Raw genomic sequence first — 27,095 nt, 5'->3', positions numbered from 1 at the left:
CGCAGTGTCCTAGGCTATCAAGGGGAAAGGCTTTTACTTGGAAGATGGGAAACCATGAGAGGATTTTGAATTGAGGAATGACAGGCTCTGAACGGCACTTCTAAAGGATCCTTGCTGGGCTGAAAGAATTCCAGCCTTTAAGGACGGAAGCAGGAAGAATGATTCTTGGAGAAAGATGATGGTGGCCTGGCCCAGGCAGAGGCCGTGGGATGGGAGATGTGGTTGAAATCTGGACACATTTTGAAGACAAAGTCAACCAGTTCTGCAGGTTGGGGGGCAGGAGGGAGAAGGAGAGAGGGGTCAGGCATGACCTCGAGGTCTCTGGCCCGGATGACGGTCGCAACAGAACTGTCATCAGCTAAAAGTTAATTTGAACATGGAAACAAGTGGTAATGGTGTTTGCAACCATGAAAAACATTTGACTTGGGGTGTTTCAATCAAAGGGTAAGGACATGGCTCCCAGAGACGGCTGAATGGGCTGGCAGGGCAAGGACTGAACTGTGAATCGGAGAATCGGGGGGTTAGGCGGGGAGAGCAGCTCCGGCCAAGGGAGGGAGAGAAGAGGGAACAGAGGTGGGAAAGGCCGGCATGGCTCCCCCACCACCGCGGAGGGGCCTGTTCATTTGGGACAGGCATTAAACCTGGAGAGAGAGGCTGTGACCAGACGTCACAATAAGGGACAATCCTGGACGCCAGAGACAGGATGAGAGAAAGAGGGCACCGACGCAGAAAACTTCAACCTTTGGCACAAAGAATGACAGGCAAGAAGAGGCACTGAAATTCGTAAAAAGGAAAAAGCATGATGAGGACTTAAATCAGAGAGGACTTGGGAAGGGGGGAAAAAGATACGGACAAGAAGGACACAAACAGGTAGGAGGAAATAACTGAGGCTCTCAGAAATCTGGTGGGGTCTGAGACGCCAGAAATACCCACGACCCACATCTGACTTCAGAAACACAGTGTGTTCTCTGTGCTTTTCATGTGCAACCAAAGAACTGCCCCAGCTTAATGAGCAGCTTTGGTGTGGAGAGAAAGAACCCCAGAGCACGTGAGTTCTTCGTTGCTCTCTGGCCACGACACAACACATTAGATATTAGAGCTGTGCCTTTAAAAATCCTATTTTTAATTTCCCCGGAGTGCAAGCTGAGGAACAATTACTAAGAGAAGCCAACCCCTGCAACCTGCCTTGTATTCAATGGGGGAAATGATGCCAAATGCCCTATTTAAACTAGTTTCAAAACCATTATTTTCTAGATATCTCAAGGGGGTATTAGGCATTAACGCAAAACAACAATCCTAAAGTGATTTGGCTAAGAGAGGCAATAAATTGATAGCTGGCACAACTATACATTATGTTTAGAAAGAAAACAAAGGAAAAAACCCCTCGTCGTCCCAAACTTGTTCATGAGTTTTTTAAAAAATGCTTTGTTGGCTATTATCTTTTATTTTTCATTTTCTGCTTTCGACCTGAATTTCATTTGAAAATAAATACTCATATATGATGTGTACTTAGATTCCCAAAGAGCTCCAAGCACCTGTTCTACCTACAATTCGACAGCCTCTGGTCAAACAGATGGCATTTCAGGCCTCAGAGAACAGGTCCAAGATAGCAACGTGAACATGCAGGAAGAAGAGAGTCCGTTTCCTTTCTCTTGGGCCAAGAAATGTCCTAAGCCATAGTCTGGAAAAGTGAGTTACGTCTTGGTGACCCTCTCTGGCTCTTCAAGCTGGCTCGGTGCCTTCCGGCTGCCCGAGCAGGATGTACAATATCCAATTCGGGATTCTGAGGACTCTAATTTCCTAGGGTCAGACTTAATGGGCATATCTTTCTGTGGATCAAAACTCCCATTCATTTATTGTGTCTGTCCAGAGCTAGACGGGAAGAAAAGGTCCAGCTCTAACCAGTATGTCTGTGGCCATCACCACTGGAGTGAATGAAAAGGGTCTTTTGTTTAATCTGAAGACATTTGTAACCATGTGCTATTAAATTTAATTGCTCTGCTACTGATACCCGCCTATTTTTTTCTCACTTAAATTAAGCCTCAAGTCTTTCCCATTTGCCACTTACCTCACTCGTTCTAAAAATTATCCGGTAGTTGTATGGAGATCCATTTTCTTTTGTTTCTTCTGGTTTTTCCCTTCGAATGCTCACAGCCACTGGACCAAGATTCTCATCAGCCCCAAAATAGTTCCAGTGTTCTTAGGTAAAATAAAATAAGACAAAACAAAATTAGAACATTTACGGACGCTTAAAAATGTGATATGCTGCTTGCTATGTAGATCCCTCAGAAATTACTTTATACCAGTAAAATATAAACACATTCAACAAACAATATCCTTCAACGAGTTATAAAAATACTTAGCTATGTGAGTTTAAGTCTCAGAGAAAGTAAGACAACAGAGGCGGCCCACTAATTTTTTTTTTTCTACTCGTGCAACTTACTAAAGATGTTATTAATAGTCACTACTTACCACTACTAAAAAAAAAAAAAATTTTTTTAAAAAGGAAATTTGTGTTTTCTCCCTATATCCTGCCATTTTAAATAGGCTACACTGTATGAGGGCTTCTTAGTTTTTGTAAAATCAGCAACAACCCCCTAAACCCTAAACCTACTGAGAACAGAGTTTGAGGGGACAGGGATTTCCCCCAGATTAAAAAAGATTTCCTGGAGCTCCCTGGTGGTTCAGCCGGTTAGGGATCTGGTGCTATCACTGCTGTGGCATGGGTTCAATCCCTGGCCCAGGAACTTTGGCATGCCATGGCGCGCACACACACACACACACACAAAATATATATATATATGTGTATATATATATATATATATATGTGTGTATATATATATATATATATATATGTGTGTGTATATATATATATATGTGTGTGTGTGTGTGTATATATATATATATATATATGTGTGTGTATATATATATATATATATGTGTGTATATATATATATCTCCCTGGACCGGAGACAAGAAAGAGGTCTGTAAGTTACACAGCAGCACTCTGCTCCCACGCTGCCTGAGTAAGACAGAGTCTGAGCTCAGAGAAAGAGCTTCAAAGTGTCCAGCCTCACCAGCGGTAGCCATGTGATAAGTACAAGGCATCCTGCAGAGCCACTGAACCTGTGAGGGCTGGGTAACGGGCTTCTCTGCAGTAACCAGTGTGGCCAGGTGACTGATGACAATTCAGGGGCCTCTCCTCGAGGTCTGGCACTGCTCCAGACCCCCAACCTCAGCATAACTTTGGGGATCAGAGGAAAGTGCCCAAACAATTGGTGCTGAATTTACCTTCCTCCTGACAGGAAGGAAGGTCAGGATCAAAATTAAGTTAATTTACAGAAAATTTAAAAGTGGTATTTATTCTATACCTAAGTATATACTTAAAAAAAAATTAAAATCTTTGGAGTTCCTGTCGTGGCTCAGTGGTTAACGAATCTGACTAGGAACCATGAGGTTGCGGGTTCCATCCCTGGCCTTGCTCAGTGGGTTAAGGATCCGGCGTTGCCGTGAGCTGTGGTGTAGGTTGCAGACGAGGCTCAGATCCTGCGTTCCTGTGGCTCTGGCGTAGGCCGGTGGCTACAGCTCCAATTAGACCCCTAGCCTGGGGACTTCCATATGCCATGGGTACGGCCCTAGAAAAACCAGAAAGACAAAAAAAAAAAAAAAAAATTAAATAAAAAAAAATTAAAATCTTTGATACACATAAGATATGTTCACAGATGAGAAAGCCAATAAAACAAATAGATGAAAAGCTAGAGGAGATAACTTATTTTTTAAACCTCCAAAACACTTACTTCACATTGTTCTTTTTCATTTACATGTGACATGGTTAAACGACAGCATTGTGACATGGGAGATTATTCTCAAACAAAGCGCATAACTTACTTGAAAATCATATTATTCCCATATAAAATATATAAGCATTTGAAAAACCCATGAGTATAATAAAAAATAACAGCAAAATGTCTATCTATGTAGTTTTAAAATGTAGGTAACACATATGAAAATGCTTTGCAAATAAATACTAAACAATTATGAAAGATATAATCATAAATACCACGGGCTCTCTAAGAATATTATCATAACCCATGGAAATTCAAAGGAAGAAAAACACAATGGGAACACCAGCAACAAACATCTCATAAATGGACAACTGAGAAATAATCCAATAAATGTCACAAAATTCATGTACACTCATTCTCACCCTCAAGGCACAGCACGTGAGAATCACACCCAGAGGTGACTTACTCTTACTTTGCACATAATTTTAATAAGCGTGGCTGTCTGGTCTTCCAGCCCACAGCTTGATTTCAGAAGTGTGATAATTCCAGAGGCTGATAAAGTCCAGAGTTGGGGCTGATAGAGGCTTGCATGCAGACAGCAATGTGACAGAACAACTGGCAAAGTGGATAAAAAAGAGGACGAGAACTCAAAAAGAAACGACCAGGGAGAAAACAGAAAGGGCAGAGAGAGACAAAGTGGATAAAAAAGTGGACAAGAACTCAAAAAGAAACAAGACAGTAGTCTGGGGCCATTTACTGCAAGAGCAAAGCGCTTAACTGACACCTTTCTGTTACTTCAAGGAATATTTTAATCCCACGACAGAGAATAGCAGTGACATGTCAAACACGAGCATCACACCCACTACATCCTGTTCCTTGTGCTTCCTGCATGCTACTGAAACTTGACTCTCCAGAACTCCTCAAACACCTCCCCGCAAACCTCAGGAAGGGCAGGGGAGACTGCTGTTCTCTGCTGGTGGAGGACGTCACAGCAGACTTGAGGCCACCATCCATAATCGCCAATAACCCTCAACTCGTGCCCAAGCTGTCCCCAGTCAGCTTCCCTTCTCCAAAGCAGGTATTTCAAATTCTCTCTGTTCTCCTTCAAACTCCCCCCTACCCATCCATCTTCTCTCTCAATCTCAGCAGATAATGCTATCTGTCTCACAAAGAAAATAAAAAGCCATTTCAGAAGCAACTGTCCTCATTTTTCACCATCAGAGACACACACTTACCAGGACCCAGACTTTTGCTTCCTTTCCTTTATAATCTGAAACCAGTATCCCCTGAATTCTGGTCCCGACTCCCTCACTGCACCTTCCCAGGGACATTGATGCCAGATCACCCTCCCTGTACCTCAGTCTTCAGGTCTCCTTATCAACCTCCAGGAAAATCTCCCTTTTCTTTTCTTTCACAGGACACCTGAGAAGACGCCTAATTCTTCACTTTAGGATTCCTATAATCTGACTACCAGTGCACAGTTGCCAAGGTCAGCCTTCAAGTTAAAACACATAGAAACTTTGGGTCCTTATCTTGCTCAAACTCACCATAACACAGTTGGTCCCTTCATTTTTTTTTTTTTTTTTTTTTTTTTGTCTTTTTGCCATTTCTTGAGCTGCTCCCTCGGCATATGGAGGCTCCCAGGCTGGGGGTCTAATCGGAGCTGTAGCTGCCAGCCTACGCCAGAGTCACAGCAACACGGGATCCAAGCCACGTCTGCGACCTACACCATAGCTCACGGCAACACCAGATCGTTAACCCACTGAGGAAGGGCAGGGATTGAACTGGCAACCTCATGGTTCCTAGTCGGATTCGTTAACCACTGCGCCACGACGGGAACTCCCCCTTCATTTTTTTCCCCCTAGAAACACTCTTCCTGGCTCCTCTGACGCCAGCCTCTCCTGATGCTCCTCCCACCACTCCAGCTCTTCTTACTGAGTTTTCCCTCCTCTTCCCATCTTGACTCTTCCATCCACTCTTGGAACTGCCCCTGCCATCGCAAGGTTGAGGACTCTCAAGAGTTCACTCGTCCACTCCAGACATCTGTAAGCCCTAGATCTTTACATCTAATGGAACTCACTGCTTGTTTGTCCCATGACACCTATAAAAGTGAACCTATCACCTCCCATACAAAACTATATGGCTCTTCCCACAACCCTACTTTCAGCAACTGCTCCCACATTCCCCAATGTGCTCAGGCCAGACCCACTGTCATGCCCTGTAAATTCTAGTCCCTAGACAGCTCTCAAGTCCTCCTACTTCTTCTCCATCCCATTGCCACCTCATCATCATTTGCATGGATGTTTCTGTCTCTTCTTACTGATTGGCTTTTACCCAATCTGTTTATACAGCAGACAGATGATCCTTCTAAGATGCAAGCCTGACCATCATTGAGTTTACACCTCTTTTGTGGTTTCCCACGGGTCCCTGGATGCTTCTTGTGGCTTCCCAAAGGCCCTTATTGCCTGTCACCAGCCTATCACTCCAGTTTCAACTTGGACCTTTCCATCATCCTTCTGAACTTCGAGAACCAACCACAGTGAACTTCTCAACTCGCTATGCCCTTTCTTACCCAAAACACTCTATTTAGAACATTCTTCTCACAACTCCTCTTTATTTGACCAACTCTCTTCCTTTCAGGTCTCATCTGAAACATCAATTAGACATTCTCTAAAAGAGTGACTGAATACTGGAGTAAAATGAAAGTGTGTACTTTGTATATTAATGATAATACTTTATTTAAATAGTGTTAAGAATTCATAAAAATATAAGTTAGGGAAAGCGAATATTTAATATATTTCAACTACAAAAATTTTGAAAGGTTACAACAGAAAAATGTAAACTTATAAAAACACAAATATTTAACACAATTGTTTTGTATAAATTGGTAGATAAAATGTAGCGTTACTTGGTTTTAATTTTTTTGGCCATGCCCATGGCATGTGGAAATTCCCTGGCCAGGGACCGAACCTGAGCCTCAGTAGTGACCCAAGCCACAGCAGTGGCAATGCCAGGTCCCTAGCTGCTAGGCCACAAAGGAACTCCCACTACAGTGTAATTTTAAAAAGAACCTAAACCCTACATAAAAATGAAGAACGTTGATTTTTTTAAAAGGAAAAAAAAAAAAAGATCATTTAAACTTTTTTTTTTTTCTTTTTTCTTGTCTTTTCTATGGCCACACCTGCGGCACACAGAGGTTCCCAGGCTAGGGGTCTAATTGGAGCTATAGCCGCCGGCCTACACCAGAGCCACAGCAACGTGGGATCTGAGCCACATCTGCGACCTACACCGAAGCTCATGACAAGGCTGGATCCTTAACCCACTGAGCAAGGCCAGGGATCAAACCCACAACCTCATGGTTCCTAGTCGGATCCATTAACCACTGAGCCACGTCGGGAACTCCAGTTTAAACTTTTTGTTTATGTGTCATCATCAACACCTGGCTATATTTTTTTGCGATTTTTTTCCCCAGCTGTTGAAGAAGTACAATTCTGAGTTGGAGGAATGCTGATGAGATAATTATAAACTAACTTCTAACGCTTTCTTCAAACAAATCTATCTCTGGTATGATAACTCCAAGAAGATCTTTGAAAAATTATATGTATGTGTGTGCAGAAACATCAATCTTTTTTTTCTAATTGAAAAAGAGATCTAGCCATTGTTTCCAAGAGAGTATTTCCCTCTGCCTTTCATCTATTTCAGTTTTGTCAGTATAAATGGAGATTCTGGTCTGGTTTCCTGTGTTAAATTTAGTACTATCATAGTGAGACTCTGTTAAAAAAAGTCTTTCAATCTGAGTAAGAATTATTCTTACAATAAAATCTGGTTTTGGTCCACCACCCCTTATTTCTGCTTCTGAGAAAATTACACAAGTGTAGAAAAAAGTCCTTTCTACCTGAACACAACTTGATTCACTTCAAAATCCAAATGCAGTGAGTAACTCTCCCACATAGGAGTATGGTTCAGTTAAGTCACCCTAAATTGAATTTTTTAATTTTTAAACTGTGATCTGCAGATAAATGACTTAAAAAAAACCCAAAAAACAAAAAACTAAAATACCAGCCTTTTAGGACTATCCTGAGTCTGGTCCTTCTGGCCTGTCCTTCAAGTTCACTGGACTTCGGTACTCTCCTCTCAAGGCAGCCTTGGGGCAGCACGTGGCTCAGTGCTGCAGCATGTTTTTGTCTTCCTACCAGCCATCTACCTCCACCCTTTGCTGGCAGAGTTACCCATCAATTGCAAAGAGCTCTTCCAGCCAGACTCACAATCAGCTGTGTCTTTGCGGGGCGGGGGCGGGGGGGAGGTGTGCGGGGGGTAGAGGGGCGGAAGTGGAGGAAAGGGTACAAGGACATGGGAGATGCAGATGATAAGTTTTAAAGAAAGGCCAGGAAGCCTTTGATGATGAGAGTCAGAGGAAGGAAAGGGGATGAAAAGAGGAGCTGGAGACTCAAGCAGTGTGGATAACTCTGCTGATGGATGAATTGAAATACAGGTCTTACATACCCCAAAATAATGGTATTTTCATATGCCAGAATACTAGAATGCCAAAAACCAGTACTGCAATCACTCCATTAGCAGATATAATGCAGCAAAGTGAGGCACTTTTTTTGGCCAAGCACTCTATCTAACAGTCGCATCAACCATAAAAATACAGGCATCGCCTTCTTTATCATAGATGGGGAAACCACGATTTAGAGAGAATAAGTCACTTCCCAGGCACAACTAGGAAACAGCAATATCAGAACTCAAACATATTATTTGAAGTACTGATTCCAAAGTTTATCTTGTTAGTGATTAGATATAACATTATCTTCCCAAGTGCTTCAAAAATTCTGTTATGAGTAAAAGACAGTTCAATAAATTTTGATGCCTAAAGGGGTTAACCAGACAGATCCCATGTAAAGCATTCTTCCTTGATATGCAGCACTGTCAAGATTTCATTGTGTTTCAAGGGAGAAAGAGTCATGTTTTATCCATATATGGTTGATTCCCTCAGCCTTCATTTTACATCTTTCAACACCTAAACAAATTTTTTGCCTGGCATTTTCTTATTAGTTCTGGTTCTTGAGTTTTAACGAGAATGGTACAAAAGGGTACTGATGAGTAGTTCTGCTATCTCTAGAACATTCCAGATAAAGAGCCATATTTTTTGGTTGACACAGTCACAATAATAAATAATAAAATTTTCACATTCTTGGAGAGGGGACATAGGAAATAGCTCAAAGCTCCAAGTATTTAGACCAAGCACAGTAATATCACCCGGTTATGAGCTGCAGATAAGCATGTAAGCACAAGGCAAACACAGTTAAAAGCCTGGCATTTTAATTGTAAAGAAGGAAAGGAAAATAAAATCACAGGAGTTACAGGGCTTCAACCACCAATTTTTGGATTGCTTGTATTAGGTTTTATGATATGTGCGGGTTTCATATTAACATTTCAGTTGTACATTTCCCCAGAGACAAGCATAATCTGGACTGTGTATAATTATGAAGAAAAATATATTTTTCTTTTTTATAAATAATCCGTAAATTTATAATTCATGGCTTATAAGATTTCTTTAGAATTGTTAATTTAGAAATTTAAATAGGGAAAAGAGACTGACAAACACAAATCAAAGAAACAGAAGGCAAATAAAACAGCTACTATCTCAAGCCTCGCAAAAACAGCAACAACATTTCTGAAGTGAAAAATGGTCCTTGGTAGGGCTGGAATACATTCATACACTGCTGGTGGTTCTGTGAACTGGTACCAACCATTTTAGACAACATCATAGCAACATATGTTAAAGTCACAAAAATGTTGACATGCTAATTTTTTTTTCTTTTTTTTTTTTTTTAGGGCTGCACTCATGGCATATGGAGATTCCCCCAAGCTAGGGGCTGAATTGGAGATATAGCTGCCAGCTTATGCCACAGCCACAGCCACCCCAGATCTGAGCTGCATCTGCTACCTACACACCTCACGACAATGCTGGATCCTTAACCCACTAAGCGAGGCCAGGGATGGAACCTGCAACCTCACGAATACTAGTGAATACTAGTTGGGTTCATTAACTGCTGAGCCACAATGGGAACTCCTTGACATGCTAATCTTAATTACCCTAATTAACTACAGAGAAGGAGAACTGAAAACTTTTCCATTTCCTTTAGAAAAAGCATTTTAAGTCACTGTAATGACAGGGGTGCTGAAGATACCACCACTAATCAAATGACACGGGCCTCAGATATCAGCAGCTTGAAGAATGGAATGATGACAATGTAACTTTACTAGCTGGAATTAAAATTATTTCACCATTATCAACATTTTAAACTATTTTTTCTTAAAATAGTTTACTTGCTAGGCTACAAAGTGGGCCAGCATCAGTGTAGTCAAAAACATGAACTCTGACTGTCAATATTTTCACTAGACAGAGAATCTGGATGAAATAAGAGGAAAACCACTCACCAAAGCACATGCTTCTATAAAGCTGCTTATCTCTGCCTATTGAGTTCAACTTGTTCAGATGTTTTATTTTTGTGCAATTTATTACCTCTAAATATGACTAATAGCTAGGTTAGACAGAGAGGATAGAACTAAAGGGAAGGTTCCCATCATGGCTAAACGAAAACAAATCCGATTAGCATCCATGAAGATGCAGGTTCGATCCCTGGCCTTGCTCAGTGGGTTAAGGATCCAGCATTGCCATGAGCTGTGCTGTAGGTTGCAGACACGGCTAGGATCCTGAGTTGCTGTGGCTGTGGTGCAGGCTGGCAGGTACAGCTCTGATTCGACCCCTAGCCTGGGAATTTCCATATGCCGCAGCTGCAGCCCTCCAAAAAAAAGAAAAACAAAAACAAAAACAAAAAACCCCGAAAAAACCTGTAAGTTAGAATTAAACAAAAAAGAAAAAAAAAAAGCAACACCAGCATATTCTGCTCTCAAAATGAAAACACAGGTTTGCCAAAGTGGAGGTAATAAGGATCCAACTGTTTAAAGGATGGTTCCTCAATGTGTCTAGTGCAAATTGAGACGTGTTATAGGTGTAAATTACACACCAGGTTCTTAAAATATACTTACTACGAAAATCATAAAATATCTCGTTAATTTTTATATTGATTGCATGTTAAAACGATAACATTTTGTATATATTGGGTTACATAAATAAAATACACTAAGTTTAAAAAATAAATAAATAAAGGATGGCTCTTTCTGAGAAGAGCACTACTCAGAGGTTCTGTCCCTGGTCCCCAAAGGGCTCATCGTAATTACAAGGGTGGAGGTTGCATGAGAACTGAAGAGCCTAGGACTTTGCATCATAATCAAAAGCAGGTCAGAGTAATGGATGGGGACATTTACACAGGACTGGCCACAGGCCAGAGTTCTGTCCCAAAGCACTCAACTAAGCTTGTAATTACTGTTGCCTAAGAGTAACTGCCCACATTTACAAAGGGCACAGTATTCCGAGGTTCTAGTTCTTCTTTCCACAGGTAACTCTTACAAAGTAGTAGGGTGGTCTCTTTGCCAAAATTACATGAAGTTGCTAGGCTTAAAACCTCATGTAGTCCCCTAACTGGCCAACAAAAAGTAGTCTTTAGTATGAAGTAAGGTTGCCATGAATAAGCTGCATCCAAATGACTAAAGAAAAAGTACACAGAAAACTCTATGTGAAACAAAGGGAAAGAAAAGAGTATCGAAGTCAAGATGGGAGATTTTTAATTGGCCGTTACCTATGACAATTAGTCAATAATATTTTTAAAAATTCAATCTCACTAGTGATCAAAGAAATGAAAATATTTTGGAACTATAATAGACGTTCTAAAATAAACACTGTAAATACTCAAAGTAAGTGAGAAAATGTTAAATTTACACAGGCTTAAAAATATCAACTAGACCTTTCTGGCCTAAGTTTTCTTAAGAACAATTTGGCCATAAAAATCAAGGTTCCTATACATTCCACACCATTTCATTTATAGGACTCTACCTATGTAAATATTTGGACACGCGAGGGAAAAAGTCACATAACGTTTTATGTAAGGCCAGAGGTTTTCAGACATGTCTGTGGATAGAACTTACGGGGTCCATGAATTTGAATGAAAAAAATTATACCTTTATTTTCACTAACTTCTAAACGCAACATAGCATTTCCGTTGATTATAAATGAAGCCAACCAACTGAAGTAATATTAGCTTGTACATGTGACTTTGACACCAACAGAAATCATGGGTATTTTCAAATCATGTTCCAGTTGTTGCAGACATACCAAAGTATCGACTACACACATCACAACTTCAAAACGATGGTAGTTATCAGACCTGACACTACATCTTTTTATTAACGCATTAAAAAGCACCTGTATTCGTATGTCACAAAATTTTAAACACTCTTGCAATTGTATTTTAATTTGCTTGGTTTGCCTTGTACTTTTATGTATTTAAAAACATTATTCTAAGGAGAGTCTATAGATTTCACCTAACTGCCAAAGGGGTCAATGGAGGAAAAACAAAGAAACAAAAAGTATTTAGGAAGACCTGATATAAGTAAATGATTTATAATAAGAAACTGGAAAGCCTGAATTTACAACAACTAGAAAACTTTAAATAAACGGAACCGCAAAAAAATATGTAAAACTGGAGTTCCCGTCGTGGCTCAGTGGTTAACGAATCCGACTAGGAACCATGAGGTTGCGGGTTCGGTCCCTGCCCTTGCTCAGTGGGTTAATGATCCAGTGAGCTGAGGTGTGGGTCGCAGACGCGGCTGGGATCCCGCGTTGCTGTGGCTCCGGCATAGGCCAGCGGCTACAGCTCCAATTTGACCCCTAGCCTGGGAACCTCCATATGCCGTGGGAGCAGCTCAAAAAATGGCAAAAAGACAAAAAAAAAAAAAAAACGAAAAGTAAAACTATACTTAATGATCATTATCTTACTTAAACAATGAGTATGTATGTGTTAAAAAAGATGAGAAATGTAATCACTAGTAATTACGCATGATTAATTTTCCTAGTTTCTGTAGTTGCTAATTTTTCCATAATGAATATATATAACTTTTATATCAGGAAGAGTTTTAATAAAAAATGCATTCGATTTGCAAATGGTCAGTGAGTATAAAGAATACTATAAAGCTTGCATGTTAACGTAACTCTTTACTTTTTTGGTCTTTTTAGGGCAGCACCCATGGCACATGTAAATTTCCAGGCTAGGTGTCGAATCTGAGCTGCAGCTGCCAGCCTACACCACAGCCACAGCAACCCCAGATCGGAGCCGCGTCTGCGACCTACACCACAGCTCATGGCAATGCTGGATCCTTAACCCACTGATCGAGGCTAGGGATTGAGCCTGCGTTCTCATGGATTCTAGTCAGGATTGTTACCACTGAGCCACAACAGGAACTCCTGTGTAACTATTTTATTCATTTATTTATTTTTTTTTTTGAGGGTCACAACTGTGGCATGTGGAGGTTCCCAGGCTAGGGGTTGAATCGGAGTTGTAGCTGCCGGTCTACACCACAGCCACAGTCACATGGTATCCGAGCCACGTCTAAGACCTACACCACAGCTCAAGGCAACACTGGATCCTTAACCTGTGGATCGAACCCGTGTTCTCATGGATATTAGTAGGGTTCCTTAACCACTGAGCCAGGATAGGAACTCCTAATCTTAGTTAATACTAATTCAAATGCCAACCAAGATAGAAAAAAAAGTATTTACATACAAATGAAAAAAAAAATTACAATGGGGGAGTTCCCATCGTGGTGCAGTGGTTAACGAATCCGACTAGGAACCATGAGGTTGCGGGTTCGATCCCTGGCCTTGCTCAGTGGGTTAACGATCCGGCGTTGCCGTGGCTCTGGCGTAGGCCGGTGGCTACAGCTCTGATTCAACCCCTAGCCTGGGAACCTCCATATGCCGCGGGAGCGGCCCAAGAAATAGCAACAATAACAACAACAACAACAACAACAACAACAAAAAAAAAATTACAATGAAACACCTGTCTTTAACTCAATGTCTTTTTATTTTTATTTTTTAAAAATACCTTTCAAAAGTTTTTGTTTGTTTTTGCTTTTTCAGGGCTGCACCTGAGGCATAAGGAAGTTCCCAGGCTAGGAGTCAAATCAGAGCTGTAGATGCAGGCCTAGCCACAGCCACAGGAACATGGGATCTGAGCCACGTCTGCAACCTACACCGAAACTCACAGCAACACTGGATCCTTAACCCACTGAGCAGCGCCAGGGATCGAATCCAAGTCCTCATGGATACTAGCCAGGTTCATTTCTGCTGAGCCACAACAAGAACTCCTAAAAGTTTTTTTTTTTTAAATATAATCCTTACCAGAAATATTGCAACAAGATGTCTGTGTAAAATGTTTCTGAAGAATCTGAAAGGAAGCTTCTCAGGAACAGAAATTCAGTCAAGACAGAAGTCACTGCTGTTTGTGAGGGTGGGGACCATATAATGTGTCTCAAAATCTCAGCACAGCCCACATACGTGCTGACTAACTGTCTATAAGAGTTTTTGGAAAAAAGAAAAAGTCGTTGACGTTGCTTCTGCTGAAGCTTCTACATCACTGAATGCTTCTATCTGACTCAAATGTAGTTAGGAAGGCGCCCTTCTTTTGCTGCCCCAAAATTCAGAAGTATGGCCTCCCTGTACCGAGAAGGAAGCCCTATGAGAAGATGAGCACACGAATGGGTACAGTAAAGAAAGTATTTTTGGAGCACCTACTTTTGGTGGTTCACTGGTGTCTGAAGTTAATGATGAGGCATGCATTTGAAAAATAGGTGACAACTTTATTATATGTTATCAACTTGTGCTAAAACAGTTGATCTAAATGGCCCTTATGATATTGAGAGTGCAAAACAAAGAGCACAGAAATTCGTTGGGATGTAGGAATCAAGAAGTATGGCATTCACGGTAGATGCACCTTGACACAGGAAGTTGAGGAAGCATTCCCATTTTCATGTGGACGGCACCTATGTTAGCTGCTGTTATTGACTGTACCTGAAGGTTTTTGTTTTTTACATTTTACCTTGACTGCTCTTGGACTTAGAGAAAAGTTGCAAATACAGCACAAGAAGTTTCCATACATATATCCCTAATCCAGTCTTCCCCAATGTTAGCGTCTTAGGTAACCACATATAAGAATAATTGTCATTAATCAGAATCAGGAAATTAACATTTACTAAAGACCTTACTCAAATTTTGCCAGTTTTCCCACTATGTCCCTTTTTTGTTCTGAAATCTCACTCATTATCCTAACCTGCAATTAATTGTTATTATTCCTCAGTCCCCTGAAATCTACTATAGTTCCTCTGTCTGTAACAATCTTTCACGATTGTGACACCTTTGAACAGTATTTACTACTGAATTTATGTTTGTCGCCTGGTTTCACATGACTGGACTAAGGTTATGCATTTTAGCAAGAGAATCACAGAAATGTAACCTCGGTCAGTGCATCGTTTCATGGAGTCTGTGATAGGGACCTTGATTCAGTCCATTAAGGTGGCACTGTGGCAGGTTTCTACACTGTGAAATTACTATCTTTCACCTTGTAGTTTACAAATATCTTCGGAAAGATACTTTGTGATTATGCAGATCCTGCTTCTACTCCTCCAACTATCATCTACTGATTTTAGCGTCCATCATTTGGGTCTAATAAGGCTTACAATAGCAGAAATCAGTCTCCATAATGCTGTTTTGGGTCTAAGGGGATCAACTGGTGGTCTTGGTTAATTTCCACAAAGCCACCATGACCACACACAGACTTGTCTGTGGTCTCATTTCCTGAAAAGAGAGGAAAAGGAACTGCAACATATTATCCAGTGTCATATACCCAAGGTCATATACACAGAGGTCTCTCCCTGCCACCACCTGACGCTCTAAATCCAAGACACACTGGCTCCTCAGCTCAATAAATGTTATACCTGCATCAGTACCATTCATTCAATCGTGAAATATTTTCTGAGTCTGCCTAATCTATGGTCCTTGCCTTCAAGGAGTCATAGAAAGTGTGCAGCGGAAACCAGGACACAGGGTGACTTCGAAGGCTAGGAGAGGCAGGGGGAATAACCCACTCTGATGCATGCATTGGGATGGGAGCACAGAGAGGGATGCATGTGGGTTTCCAAGCAGCACCCAGTTCAATGTCCTCTCACTTGCCAGGGACACCTCCCTGGTAGGGAGTCTCGCTACTTTTCCAAGGTATCCCTCAGTCCCCTGCCCTGTAAGAAGGGGCCAGCTAGGGAAAGAAACCCACAGTGCACCAGAGGAAGCCTGCTACCAATCCTCCTCGGTCTTTGTTGAGAAACGTGGCAAAGATGACTGGATAGCTACAGAAAACCAACAGTATGGAAGAGAAGAAACAAGACAAACAGAAAATGCCACTCAGAAGCTACAGATCATTCAAGGGAAAGAACTTAGAAAAACGTTTTTTAAATTAGTACCACTGGAGAAATGTGGGGCCTATAAAGTTAAGGATATGAAAACCACAGGAAAACAAAAATAATGAGTTCCTGGGGAAGAAAACTACAATTGGTAAACTAACATAAAGTAAGAGGACTAGATACGAGAACAGAAAGAGCTACATACCAATCCCTTATGCAGAAGATAAAACTGATATAGAACAAAAATAAAAAGAAATTGAAATTACAAAAGAAAAAAAATGGAGGAAAAAACCAGAGGTTCCATCATCTATCGATATGAAGTTCCAGACAGAGCAAAGAAACTGTGAAAGAGTTTGTAGAATATTTTTTAAAAGTCAGAAACAATTAATGTTCAGGAGCTCCTTATGTATCTTAACAGCACTAATGACAGACTGCAAACACTGTGACAACAGGTTTATCTGCTCTTGTTCTCCTTCAAGCACTGTAGCCCACACAGAGTAGATGCTTAATAAACATTATGTAATGAATGAATAAAAAACATATTAAAGTGCGGTTGTTAGTTGTTAAAACTACTTTAACAAGATGAAGGGTACTCAGCAGTAGTATACTAGACAAACTTGTGTGTAAGAAAAGACGTAGAAGATTACAAGTCAAATTATTGGGATGAGGAGAGGGGTCACCTTCTTCAATTCTGCATCCTTAAATTTTCAAGTGAGCATGCATATACTTTTGTTTGATTTGTTTGATTTTCTTCCATCCGAATGTAAGTTCCATGAGGGAGCTCCATTTTATTTCTCACTCCAAAGGCACAAACCTGTGCCGAGCCTGAGCCAGGCTCTCAGGCATACGTGGCAGTCAGAGAGGTGTAACAGCTACTATCTCCCTTCCAGAAGGGGCTTGCAACTCATTCAGCCATAAGATATACAATTGCTTGAAAGTCTCTGGCTGTAGCACCTTGGGATCCTTTGCAGTTTTCCAGCCTACCCACACTCTTCCTGGGCAGCCCCTGTCCAGGGACCAAGCATGCTGGGAGTGACGGGGCTCAGCTGCTACTGCCCACAATGCATCTCTCTAACCCTCGTTTTTGCTCTATGGTGCTGGCTGAGACTTTTCAGATGTGCACCGTGGGCTGAGACTCCGGCCTTGGCCACTTTCGCTTTTTCTCCCTTTCACTTTCATGGCGCCAGACCTGTACTGTGCACTGACGTCCTTCCCTGCTAAATTCTGCTTCCTCCCCCATCTTCTTTCACAGGCATTAACCCCAAGTCCCTAACAAACCATTTGCATGCCTATACTGGCTCAACACCTGCTTCTCAGAGGACTCAACTGACAATGTATTTGTTACATGATTAAATCATAAATACAACCATGGAAAAGGTAAGTTGCTAGGTGATTAGTTTGTATTCAGCAAAGACAAGAGGTGGGATTTTGAGTAGGGCAGACCAGAGATGGAGCCCCTAAGACATCTCTTGCTAGTCTTGGGACAAGAAGCAATAAGGACCCAAAGTTACAGAAGAGGGATGGGGACACAGAGAACAGGAACTTAGCAGCAATTCGAAGGTAGACTCAAACAGCCTTCCCAATTGATTGGAGGTTGAGAACAATGAAGAGAAAAGCATCAAAGAGGCTTCAGTGCTTCCAATCCAAGTGACTGATAATAATGGTGGTATTTACAGCAGGAGGGCAATGATGGGGGAGGCTTGTCTTGCTTAGGGAGAAAAATGAAGAAGCCAAAACTTGTGTCCCAGATTTTGAGTTGCCAACTACATAACCCTCCAGGGTGGAAGCGGTAATAGCTGGTGAGAAATACAGCTAAAACTGGAGAGAAGGCCTGGGAATAGAGGTCTTTTATTTGGACATAAATGTATACTAATTACATTTTCTAAAAATAATAATAATTATTATTATTTTTATTTATTTATTTTTTTTGCTGCACTTGTAACTAGTATAGTAAGTTCCCAATCCAGGGATTGAAAAATGAATCTTTTGAGGTCATCTATGATAAAGGAATTACGTAAATCATGCTACTGAAAAAGAAATAGGAACATAAAAGACAAAAGCAGAAGCAAATGTGTTATTAATGAGGTTGTATAGTTTTGAGCATCAAACTTGCTTCTGGGAGTTGATGTAAAACAGGAGATACAGTAAAATAAACAAATAAAACAAGCAAATAAATAAAACACACCATCATCAGTATGGCAGGCATTGGGTAGCTACCAGAAAACAATTCCTGGCATTAAACTCTAAAATAAATTTCTCACATAGAACTTTTTTTTTTTTGTCTTTTTAGGGCAGCACCTGTGGCATATGGAAGTTCCCAGGTTAGGGGCTGAATTGGAGCTGCAGCTGCCAACCTACACCACAGCTCAGAGCAACACTAGATTCTTAACCCACTGAACGAGGCCAGGGATTGAACTCGCGTCCTCATGGATACTCGTCGGGTTCATTACCGCTGAGCCACAATGGGAACTCCTGCACAGAAAACTTTCTAAAGGGGTGAAGAATTAGCACAGAGAACTATATTCAATATCCTGTGATAAACCATAATGGAAAAGAATATACACATTTGAATCACTGTGCTGTACAGCAGAAATTAACACAACATTGCAAATCAACTATATGTCAATAAAATTTAAAAACAATGGGCTAAAGAATGATAAAATGGGCATTGTCTTCATCACCAGTTTTACTGCAAGAGAACATCCTGTTTTTATATGATTGGATCTTTACAAGATGACCCTGAATAAAGTCAAGTGGTTGAGCAAATGTGCCTTCTGGCGGTCTAGCTTGATCTTAAAAACAAAACATAAAGAGGAGGAGTGAGGCACATGCGCTTTTCACCAACTTTCACAAACCTCTGAACCGAGCTGGCTCAGGAAACGTGAAATCCTGAACACCCCACAGATCAGAGCTCAATCAGTGACGCACTGGGAAGAAAGGAGAGGATGCTTGTTTGCAAAAAAGCAGACGTGCAAACCTTCCTACCTGACAGCTCGTTGCCACGGGAAGCTCTGAGCAGCAATACATTCCTAGGTGAGTCTCTCAAGAAGTTATTTAGTGCCTGGCTCTCCCCGAAAAGGGTTAAATAACTAGAGCGCAGCCTTCAAACAACTTTAGCACAGTTTATGTGCTCTCAGTAAAAAGTAAGAGACAAGGGCATTAAAGCAGTAAGTTATCACACACATATAAACTTTTTTGTATTAGCTTTGGCAGAAATAAACTGTTAAGTTCAAGAGCATAGAGTATAACATGGTTTAGCAGAGCAGACTTGCTGACTCGGGAGTTTATCACTTATCTGAAATATGACTGTCCAAAAAAACCTAAGCGCAGAATAATTATCCTTAAAGAACTCTGAGTTACAAGGCGAACCATAGCACTTTTCTCAAGCTTAATGTTGCTATACTCGCAGAAGAATTAAACTAACAAAATAAGCACAGATTTTTTACAAGTAAGTTTAGCTGTGTGCAGTTTGTTCTTTGATATTCTATATGTACCACACAATAATCCACTACAACTTACAACAGGTACTTACTGATGCTCATTGAACAAATTGGAACTTGAAGAATAGCTCTTGATAACAAAACCCGAGAATACGTCAGAGCACTAAAGCTGTCTCTTCCAAGTAGAAATGAACTTCAGTGCATATATTCTAAAAACACGCATGTGTGGTGAGGTGGGGAGAGAGAGGTGGAAGTGTAGGAGGAGAAAGATGAACAGTAAAAACACCATCAAATCTGGTGGTTTAAAGTTTCAGAAGAATAATCAGGTGCCCGGCATTAGGCTTCCTTCCTTTCAGAGGTGGGAAAACAGTCTTAGATGAACTTCAGACCAGATAAGGGCAATTGCTCCTGGCCACTAGGCAGCAGGGAGAGGCCCTTCCTTATCACAGGATCTTCAATAACTTAACTCTGAAAGTGACACCCCGCCTGGCAGCAGATAAGCCTATCAACACGTTTGATCAATGGAGCAACACACACCACTGACAAGGCAACCTACGGATCCTGCCTTTTCCATTAGTGCATCCTTCCGAATGGATTTCAGGAAGGACATGCCACAGACACTTGCACACTCAGTGCAAAACTGAAAAAGTCCAGTCCTGGAACTTTAATGCTGATGACTACCTAAGTGAAAACTAAACAACAAAAATACATATGTACCCAAAGGGAGATGACCAAATCAATCTTAATGCTGTCCTACTGCCTAGTTTGTGCCTCTCTAGGAAAGATGTGGTTGTGTCCTTTGCACTTATCACAATGACAACTTTGCCTCACGGCCCTATGAGCATTACGTGAGGAGGTCTGCATAAAGCACAGAGCAGTAACACGATAAACGTTGGCTATGGTATCAATGTCATTAAATCCTCGGTGAGTCTCAACAGAAACATCACACACACCAGCAAAACAGCGAAGAGAAGTGGGCAGGAGAAAGGAACAGAAAGAAGAAGAAGAAATAATACATAAATAATAAACAGTGAGATTCCTCTACTGAGCCAGCATCTTTCCAGCAACAGACTGGGCTTACACGATAGAGCCAAATATCCTCTAAAATCTAAATCTGCAAAATAAGGATGTTCATTAAAACAATGTAATACTAAAAAGTGATTGTGGTGTCACCAAATACACTTGAATTTTACACGTATGTCAACTGTAGAAGATACACTTCAGTAAAGCGAATTTTCCCCCCTAGAGACTTAAGAGGCATTTAAGTCAGAAATTCATTAAGTGGCAGAATGAAAAACACCTGGTGGTGAAGAAGCTGGTGTGATAAACAGGTCAGTTAGCCCTACGCCCTGCTGCTGGAAGATAAATTACATCTGACCCTGATGCACTCCTTTCTTAAGATGACCTGCTTCCAAATTCTGATAAAGAAAATTGGTAAACTAAAAATTATAAGATGGCCAAAAGAAAAAAAAAAAAAGTTCTTTTATGGCACAGCAGATTAAGGATCCAGCATTGTCACTGCAGAGGCTCTGGTCACTGCAGTGACAAGGGTTCAATCCCTGGCCTGGGAAATCTACATGCCACAGGTGTGGCCAAAAAGAAAAAAAATCATAAGACACAATTCCTTGTCTAACTATATATGATGAAAAGCACAGATATCATATAATTTTTTTAATACACAGTTGTACTTTAAGGGGGTTCATTTCAGTTAATTTCAAATGATGTTATTCAGAGCCATAATTTGTTGTATTTTATCTCATTGTGACAAATGACCTGCCTGATTTGAAAATTCTAAGCTGTATGGCCTCAGAGAACGTAGTAGATGCTCTCTGTAGCTGGCTTCCACTGGACCAGCTTCCTGGATTAACTGCTCTGGGTTCCCTCTGTAAACCACAAGGATAAATGCCCAGTGCAACTAGCAGGCCCTCTCTAGTGCCACACACACTTTCTTGCTCCCACTGGCTGGACTCCATGCTGACAGAGTCGGCTGTGTCTTCCCAAACCTACTTATGCCAGCTGACTTGTTATTGTAATTATGAAATTTAATTAAATATTATGAAAGCTGATGGAATATGAGTACAAGAGATAAATCTTGTTTCTATTAAAAACTGAACTGAAGGCTTTGGAAACACTTCATAAAAGCAAGTCATTAAAAGGGAAAGCTGTTGGATTAGATGTGGGGGAGACCTATAAAAAACAAGAAAAAATTCTGAAACCTAAGATTCTGTAAGATTCAGGTTGCTTTGCTAGTGTCAATATGTTTTTGCTCTCATGATTTATACTCTCAATACAATGTAAAATGCAAAATAGTAGAATCACTGTCAAAGAAACGCCCTTAGCCTCGCAAATAGATTTTAATTATTATATACTTAATGAAAGTAAAATACTTTGAGCATGTATGTTTTAAAGATTCCCTGTTGTAATGATTTTTTTCAATTAATTAGTTCCAATTATGTCAGATGGTTATTTTCTAAGGTTATTTCTAAGGTTATTTTCTAAGGTCTAAATTAGAAATGATTTTGGATTACTTGTTCTTAAATTTATGAAGTGTTACAATCTAAACTGGATTAGTCTGGAATATGAGTGTTCACATTTTTACTCCTAACTTTTGAAAGACAAAATACCGTGAACACATTTTTAAAGATAAAAACACATTCCTTCTTTTTAGTCTAATATAGTAAGAGCAGAGCACAGAAGTCAAGAACATGACTCTGGTCAGACACCCCAAAAGTGGAATTCTGGCTCTCACATTACTTGCTGCACAACAGGGCAACCACTTAAATCAGCCACCAACCAACACTCCAGTTTTCTCACCTGGAAAATGCCATCAATAATAATACCTATACCACAGTGGGCATGGAGAAGTTGAAATGAGAAATGCATGTCATATCAAATGCTAAGTTCCTGGTACACAACATGAGCTCAGCGTGTTCATCACTATGATTTCACTGCCTGATAGGAAAAGAGCCTACTGCTACATAAGTGATATGAGAACTAACACGTTCTCTCTTTTGTTGAAGTGTCAGTTCTTTAGGAAGATGGCCTCATCTACTGACAGCTCGCAGACGCCTGTGGAAAAATGCCACACGTATAGAAAAGCAGGGGTTTTCAGCGAAGAGCAGTTTTACCTCCTAGAGGACACTTGGGAACGTGTGGAGACATTTTACTTCATCACAACCGGGGGCACCCACTGGCATCGAAGACCCTGGATGCTGCCTCACGTCTTATATCCTACATTCCTTCAATACACAGGACACCCCTCATCCCCAAAGAATTATCTGGCCCCAAGTGCCAAGATGACAAGGTCAAGACACCCTGGAGCCTCAAGGACAGAATAAGAAACAAGTAATTTCTAAAATCTAGTAATCTCTAATTTGTAGATTTCTGAGAAAATGAAGATTGCTTACAAGTGAAATTGGAATTTTCACTATCATATTGATTCTAGGACTTATGCTATAGATAGTTAAGAGACATGAATACTTAGCAACAAGATTCTTCGACCAATAAATCCTCTAGAATGGAGTCTATCATGTGATAACCTTATCAACAGTTTTTTGTTTTTGTTTTTTTTTTCTGAAGTGCACTGTCATAAAGCTGGAGTACTAGAATCAAGTAAGAGAAATGAAACGTCATTTGGAAGAATAAACTCATCAAGATTCAAAACCCCCAAAGAGCAGGTGGGGAATCAAAACACTGCTCTAATAGTTTGTATCCAGGGGGCTCTCAATGGGCTCATTGCAGAGAGGACTGGGCAGCTAACGGAGCACAGGTGCGAGGTCCTTCCTCCCGAGCATCCTGTTTCCTAGCTCAGGTTCCTGCATGACTTAAACTCATGCCTCAATTAACGATGCTGCTCAAAAACACGATTAGAAAGCTCTTAGGAGTTCATTTATATTGCTTTTCAACAAATCAGTCTTCTTAGAAGACTGATAAAGTGTAGACAATTTAAAATCCAACAATACAGGCATGTGTTTCCTTCCCTAAAAGAGACCAGAAAGGAAATCACCAACAGGATAAAGGTTCTTTCAGTCAAGGGTTTTTTACACTCAAATCTGGAAGACCTAGGTTTGATTCCTGGCTCTGAGACTTTTGTCAACTCATAGAATTAGTTCTCACTAAAATTCCTGTGACATGAATAGAAATGTATTATAATTCTCATTTACTGATGAGACCACTGAAGCAGAAAAGAAATGGTCCCATACTAACTGCAAAAGTCCTAAATAAGTGAAGGGCAGCATTAAGATTGCTTTTGTAACCTTTAAAAAAGCTATATGTATAATACTTTCAACTTTATATGACATGTATCCCCAAAGATGACACAGAAAGTTTTTTACCCAAATATGACAACTTCAACTACTAACATCGAGGGTTTTTTTATTTTAAAAAACCATTACTAGTTCATGGACAAGACATTTAATATATATATGAAAGGAGGAAGTAACTAAAAAAAAAAAAAAAAGCAAAAGGAAATACACTGCAGCCAATAACTATTTACCTATTTTGCCACCAAGAAGGCATTCATGTAAATCTTATGTCACACTGCTTAACCACCCCGATAAACAGTATTCTTTTTCAGAAAGCATGGCGAAAGAAAATTAAAATAATAAAAGAACTCTACTCACCCTTTTGGTAGAAAAATTTCCTGTAATAGTATGCGCCGAGATCCACGTGCTCCACGATGTATCTTTTCACTCGATCCAGATGCAACACCAAGTTCTCCTTGGGCACTTCCAGGACTGCCACGCCTGCATTTGTGCAATGGGAGCTGAGTGTAGACTCAAAGGAGGCACTTTCACATCCACTGAACGACCCAGAATTTGATTTGGACAGGCTGATTTTCCTTTCCCCTTCGCCACCTATCTCATTCCGAAAATACGGACAGCTCATTACGAGCTCATTGCTCTTGTCGTCTCCCTGGTCCATGCTGAGGCTCCCTTTGGAATTCAGGTCCTCTGTGCTGCCCATCGGGGAGCTAAAACTGGCCGAGTGGGACAAAGGCCCCGAGACTAAGGATGCCACAGCAGCTGCTGAAGCCCCCGTGGTTGTGTTTCTCCTCTTAATTACATTGTGCCTGTTCACAATTGCCTCGTTCAAGTCAAATAATATACTCTGGACATCGTAGTGGGCAAAGCACTTTGGACACGTCCAGGGCCTGACAGAGTCTTCCGACCGGTTATCTTCAAGGTCGGACGATTTCCCAAGTTCTTCACCTTTGGCATTGCGTAGCTTTCGAAAAATGGACGAGTCCCCGGTTTCAGACTTGGAACGTCGCTTGAGTGGTTTTTCCCTTTCCTTAAACAGCCTGAGATTCTCTCTCTGGGAGATGGGCCCGTCTATGACATCCAAGGAGAAACCAGAACCCTTGCCCCCACCGGCGATGAGAAAGTCACTGAGCTTGGTCGGAGTGGGACCTCGGTCAGACTTGTCGTCTTTGTAGCCCTTGAGTAAGTCGAAGAAGCTTTCTCCGGACGTTCCCTGCTTATCGATTGAGGATGTGCTACCATATTCCCTGTGCAGGGACGGCCCAGGCTTGTAGGTGGGCGAGATACATTCGTCGAAGCTGTCCACGTCAAGTTCACTTATGGTGATGTCGCTGTTGCTCCGCTGCCGGATCCTGCGCAGAGCCTTCCTGGGGGAGCTGGGGTAGGCCTCGGGCATGAGGAATCGGGAGTCCATGTTCTCCGACGGTCTCGTCTTGTTTTTCAGCGTGTTCTGTATGCTCTTTAACATGGCTGAGTCACTGGAATTGAGGCTTACAGAACTTCCCTGACTCACAGGACTGCTTTTGGAGGACAGGCTCTCAAGGCAACTTGAGGTTTCTATTTCCTGGCTTGAACGGCTCGATTCTTTGACATTTTCCTTTCTCGGGGGCCAATCCGCAATCCGTGCCCGAACCCCCATCTTTGGGACTCCCGGGGTCGAAGTTATATGGTGAGAACCCTCGCTTCGGGGGGGCCCTACGGGAGCCATGACCGATGACCCTAAGCTGCCATTTTGGGACCGGAAGCGGCGCATGTAGAAGTCATCCGTGTGGACTTTGGGGGTGCCATCTGTGCCCACAACAGACGCCCTTTCAGTGGCAACCGGTCTCTCCGTCTGTGACCGTTTCAAGCTGGTCATGATGCAAAAGCAATCAGACTTAAATCCCTGCAGAAAGGACCATCATATCGAAGTTTTAAATGGGCACTTCCCTTTTGGAGAATGGCTTCCAGAAAATACAGCAGTTGCATGAGCTCTTAATCTTTTTCATGTAAAAAGTTACACGATGCCTTATTTTTCAAACCTCCAGAAATCCAAATCTTCAAAACATTATAATCCACAAGAATTCCTTTGCTTCACTTTGAAGGATGGATTTCTTTCAGAGAAAACTGAATGGAACTTGCATCACTGTGAGGCTGTGATTGTCATAATCCCATGCATTCTCTAAAAGAGAGAAGGACAACTGGAATTAGCATTTGATAAATACATCTAAAAATAAACATGCAACTGCCAAAACCAGACAAAAGACTCACTAATGGATTTCGGCTCATGGTTCACAAACCGTATTTTCAGTAAAGCAGGTTTAAAAGAAAGGAAGAAAGTGATTTCATACTATCCATCATTTAAATTATATATTTTTAAAAGGCTATTCATACTTCAGCTTAATTGAACTGTTTCATATCACTAGGAGGGGGGTGAGGGATCTTGCTCAAACTCCAGGACATTAAAGCTCTGAGCCCAAGTGCAGCCCACGTGCAGACTCCAATGACCTCTAATAATGTGGAATATCATGAACCACGGTGCTGACCAGAAGTTCAAGGCATAACCACCAGAGTTCGATAATTAGAGCAACGTACTGCTTTTAAACAAGACTAAAAAAAATGAAAAATTATGTTACTGAATATGTGGCAACGCTCACTTTTTAACCTCTTCTGTATTTCAAAATCCAGACTTGTTTTTTGTTGCTTTATAAAGGCTTCACAGAGTTGGCAAGAGCAAATACAATAGAGAGAAAATAAACAGGGTTTTCCCGGAGCCATTCTACCCATTAGCATGCCTCTGTATTTCTCTCTACTTTAGTACTTACCCCGAAGAGCAATATTTCAGAATGCATCCAGCATTTTTTCCACCACCTCTTCCCAAGCTCTCTTTAGTTCCATCTACCCTTAAAGCTAGAAACATTTCACTAATTAGCAAAATGCCTGCATTTCCTTACACACTGCAACCCACCCCACCCTTCGGCGTTAGTTTACGAAGATAGCAGAAACCAAATGCTGCCGTGGACAGACCTCTTCATATCCCCCAACAGATGACAGAGAACTGCTAACATCCAGGTGATGGGCGAAGAAAACCAACTTCCTCGTGAGCACATCAATCAGGAGGCAAGAGGCACAAATTCTGAGCACAAAATCCTGCAAGGTTGCGTACATCCTGAAAATAAAGGCAGAGGACCCTTTTCCAAGGCTCCACAAATTACACAAGAGGTGGCCTTTAAATTCCTGCCAAATGCATGTTTGGAAAGATGCTGCTGAACCAG

General features: G+C 41.1%; 1 protein-coding gene across 21 annotated transcripts in view; it reads right to left on the bottom strand.

Moving 5' to 3' along the window:
• SIPA1L1 (signal induced proliferation associated 1 like 1) overlaps positions 1-27,095 on the bottom strand; it is a 378,208-nt gene that overhangs the window by 119,104 nt on the left and 232,009 nt on the right. For all 21 annotated transcript variants that reach the window (XM_084969649.1, XM_021099433.2, XM_021099436.2 and 18 more), the window contains 2 exons: positions 24,202-26,002; positions 2,069-2,199 (listed from right to left, as the gene is read on the bottom strand). In XM_084969649.1, coding sequence (XP_084825775.1) covers positions 2,069-2,199; positions 24,202-25,699 — 1,629 coding nt within the window. In that variant the 5' untranslated portion in view covers positions 25,700-26,002. The remainder of the gene's footprint in view (positions 1-2,068; positions 2,200-24,201; positions 26,003-27,095) is intronic.

This window comes from Sus scrofa, chromosome 7 (assembly GCF_054392235.1).
Source record: "Sus scrofa isolate SSC_HxYL_T2T_F1_AM1 chromosome 7, Sscrofa_HxYL_maternal_Yorkshire_Landrace_v2.0, whole genome shotgun sequence".
Classification (NCBI taxonomy): Eukaryota; Metazoa; Chordata; class Mammalia; order Artiodactyla; family Suidae; genus Sus; species Sus scrofa.
The sequence above is the reverse complement of the archived record's forward strand: the minus strand, read 5'-3'. Positions and strand labels throughout refer to the sequence as shown.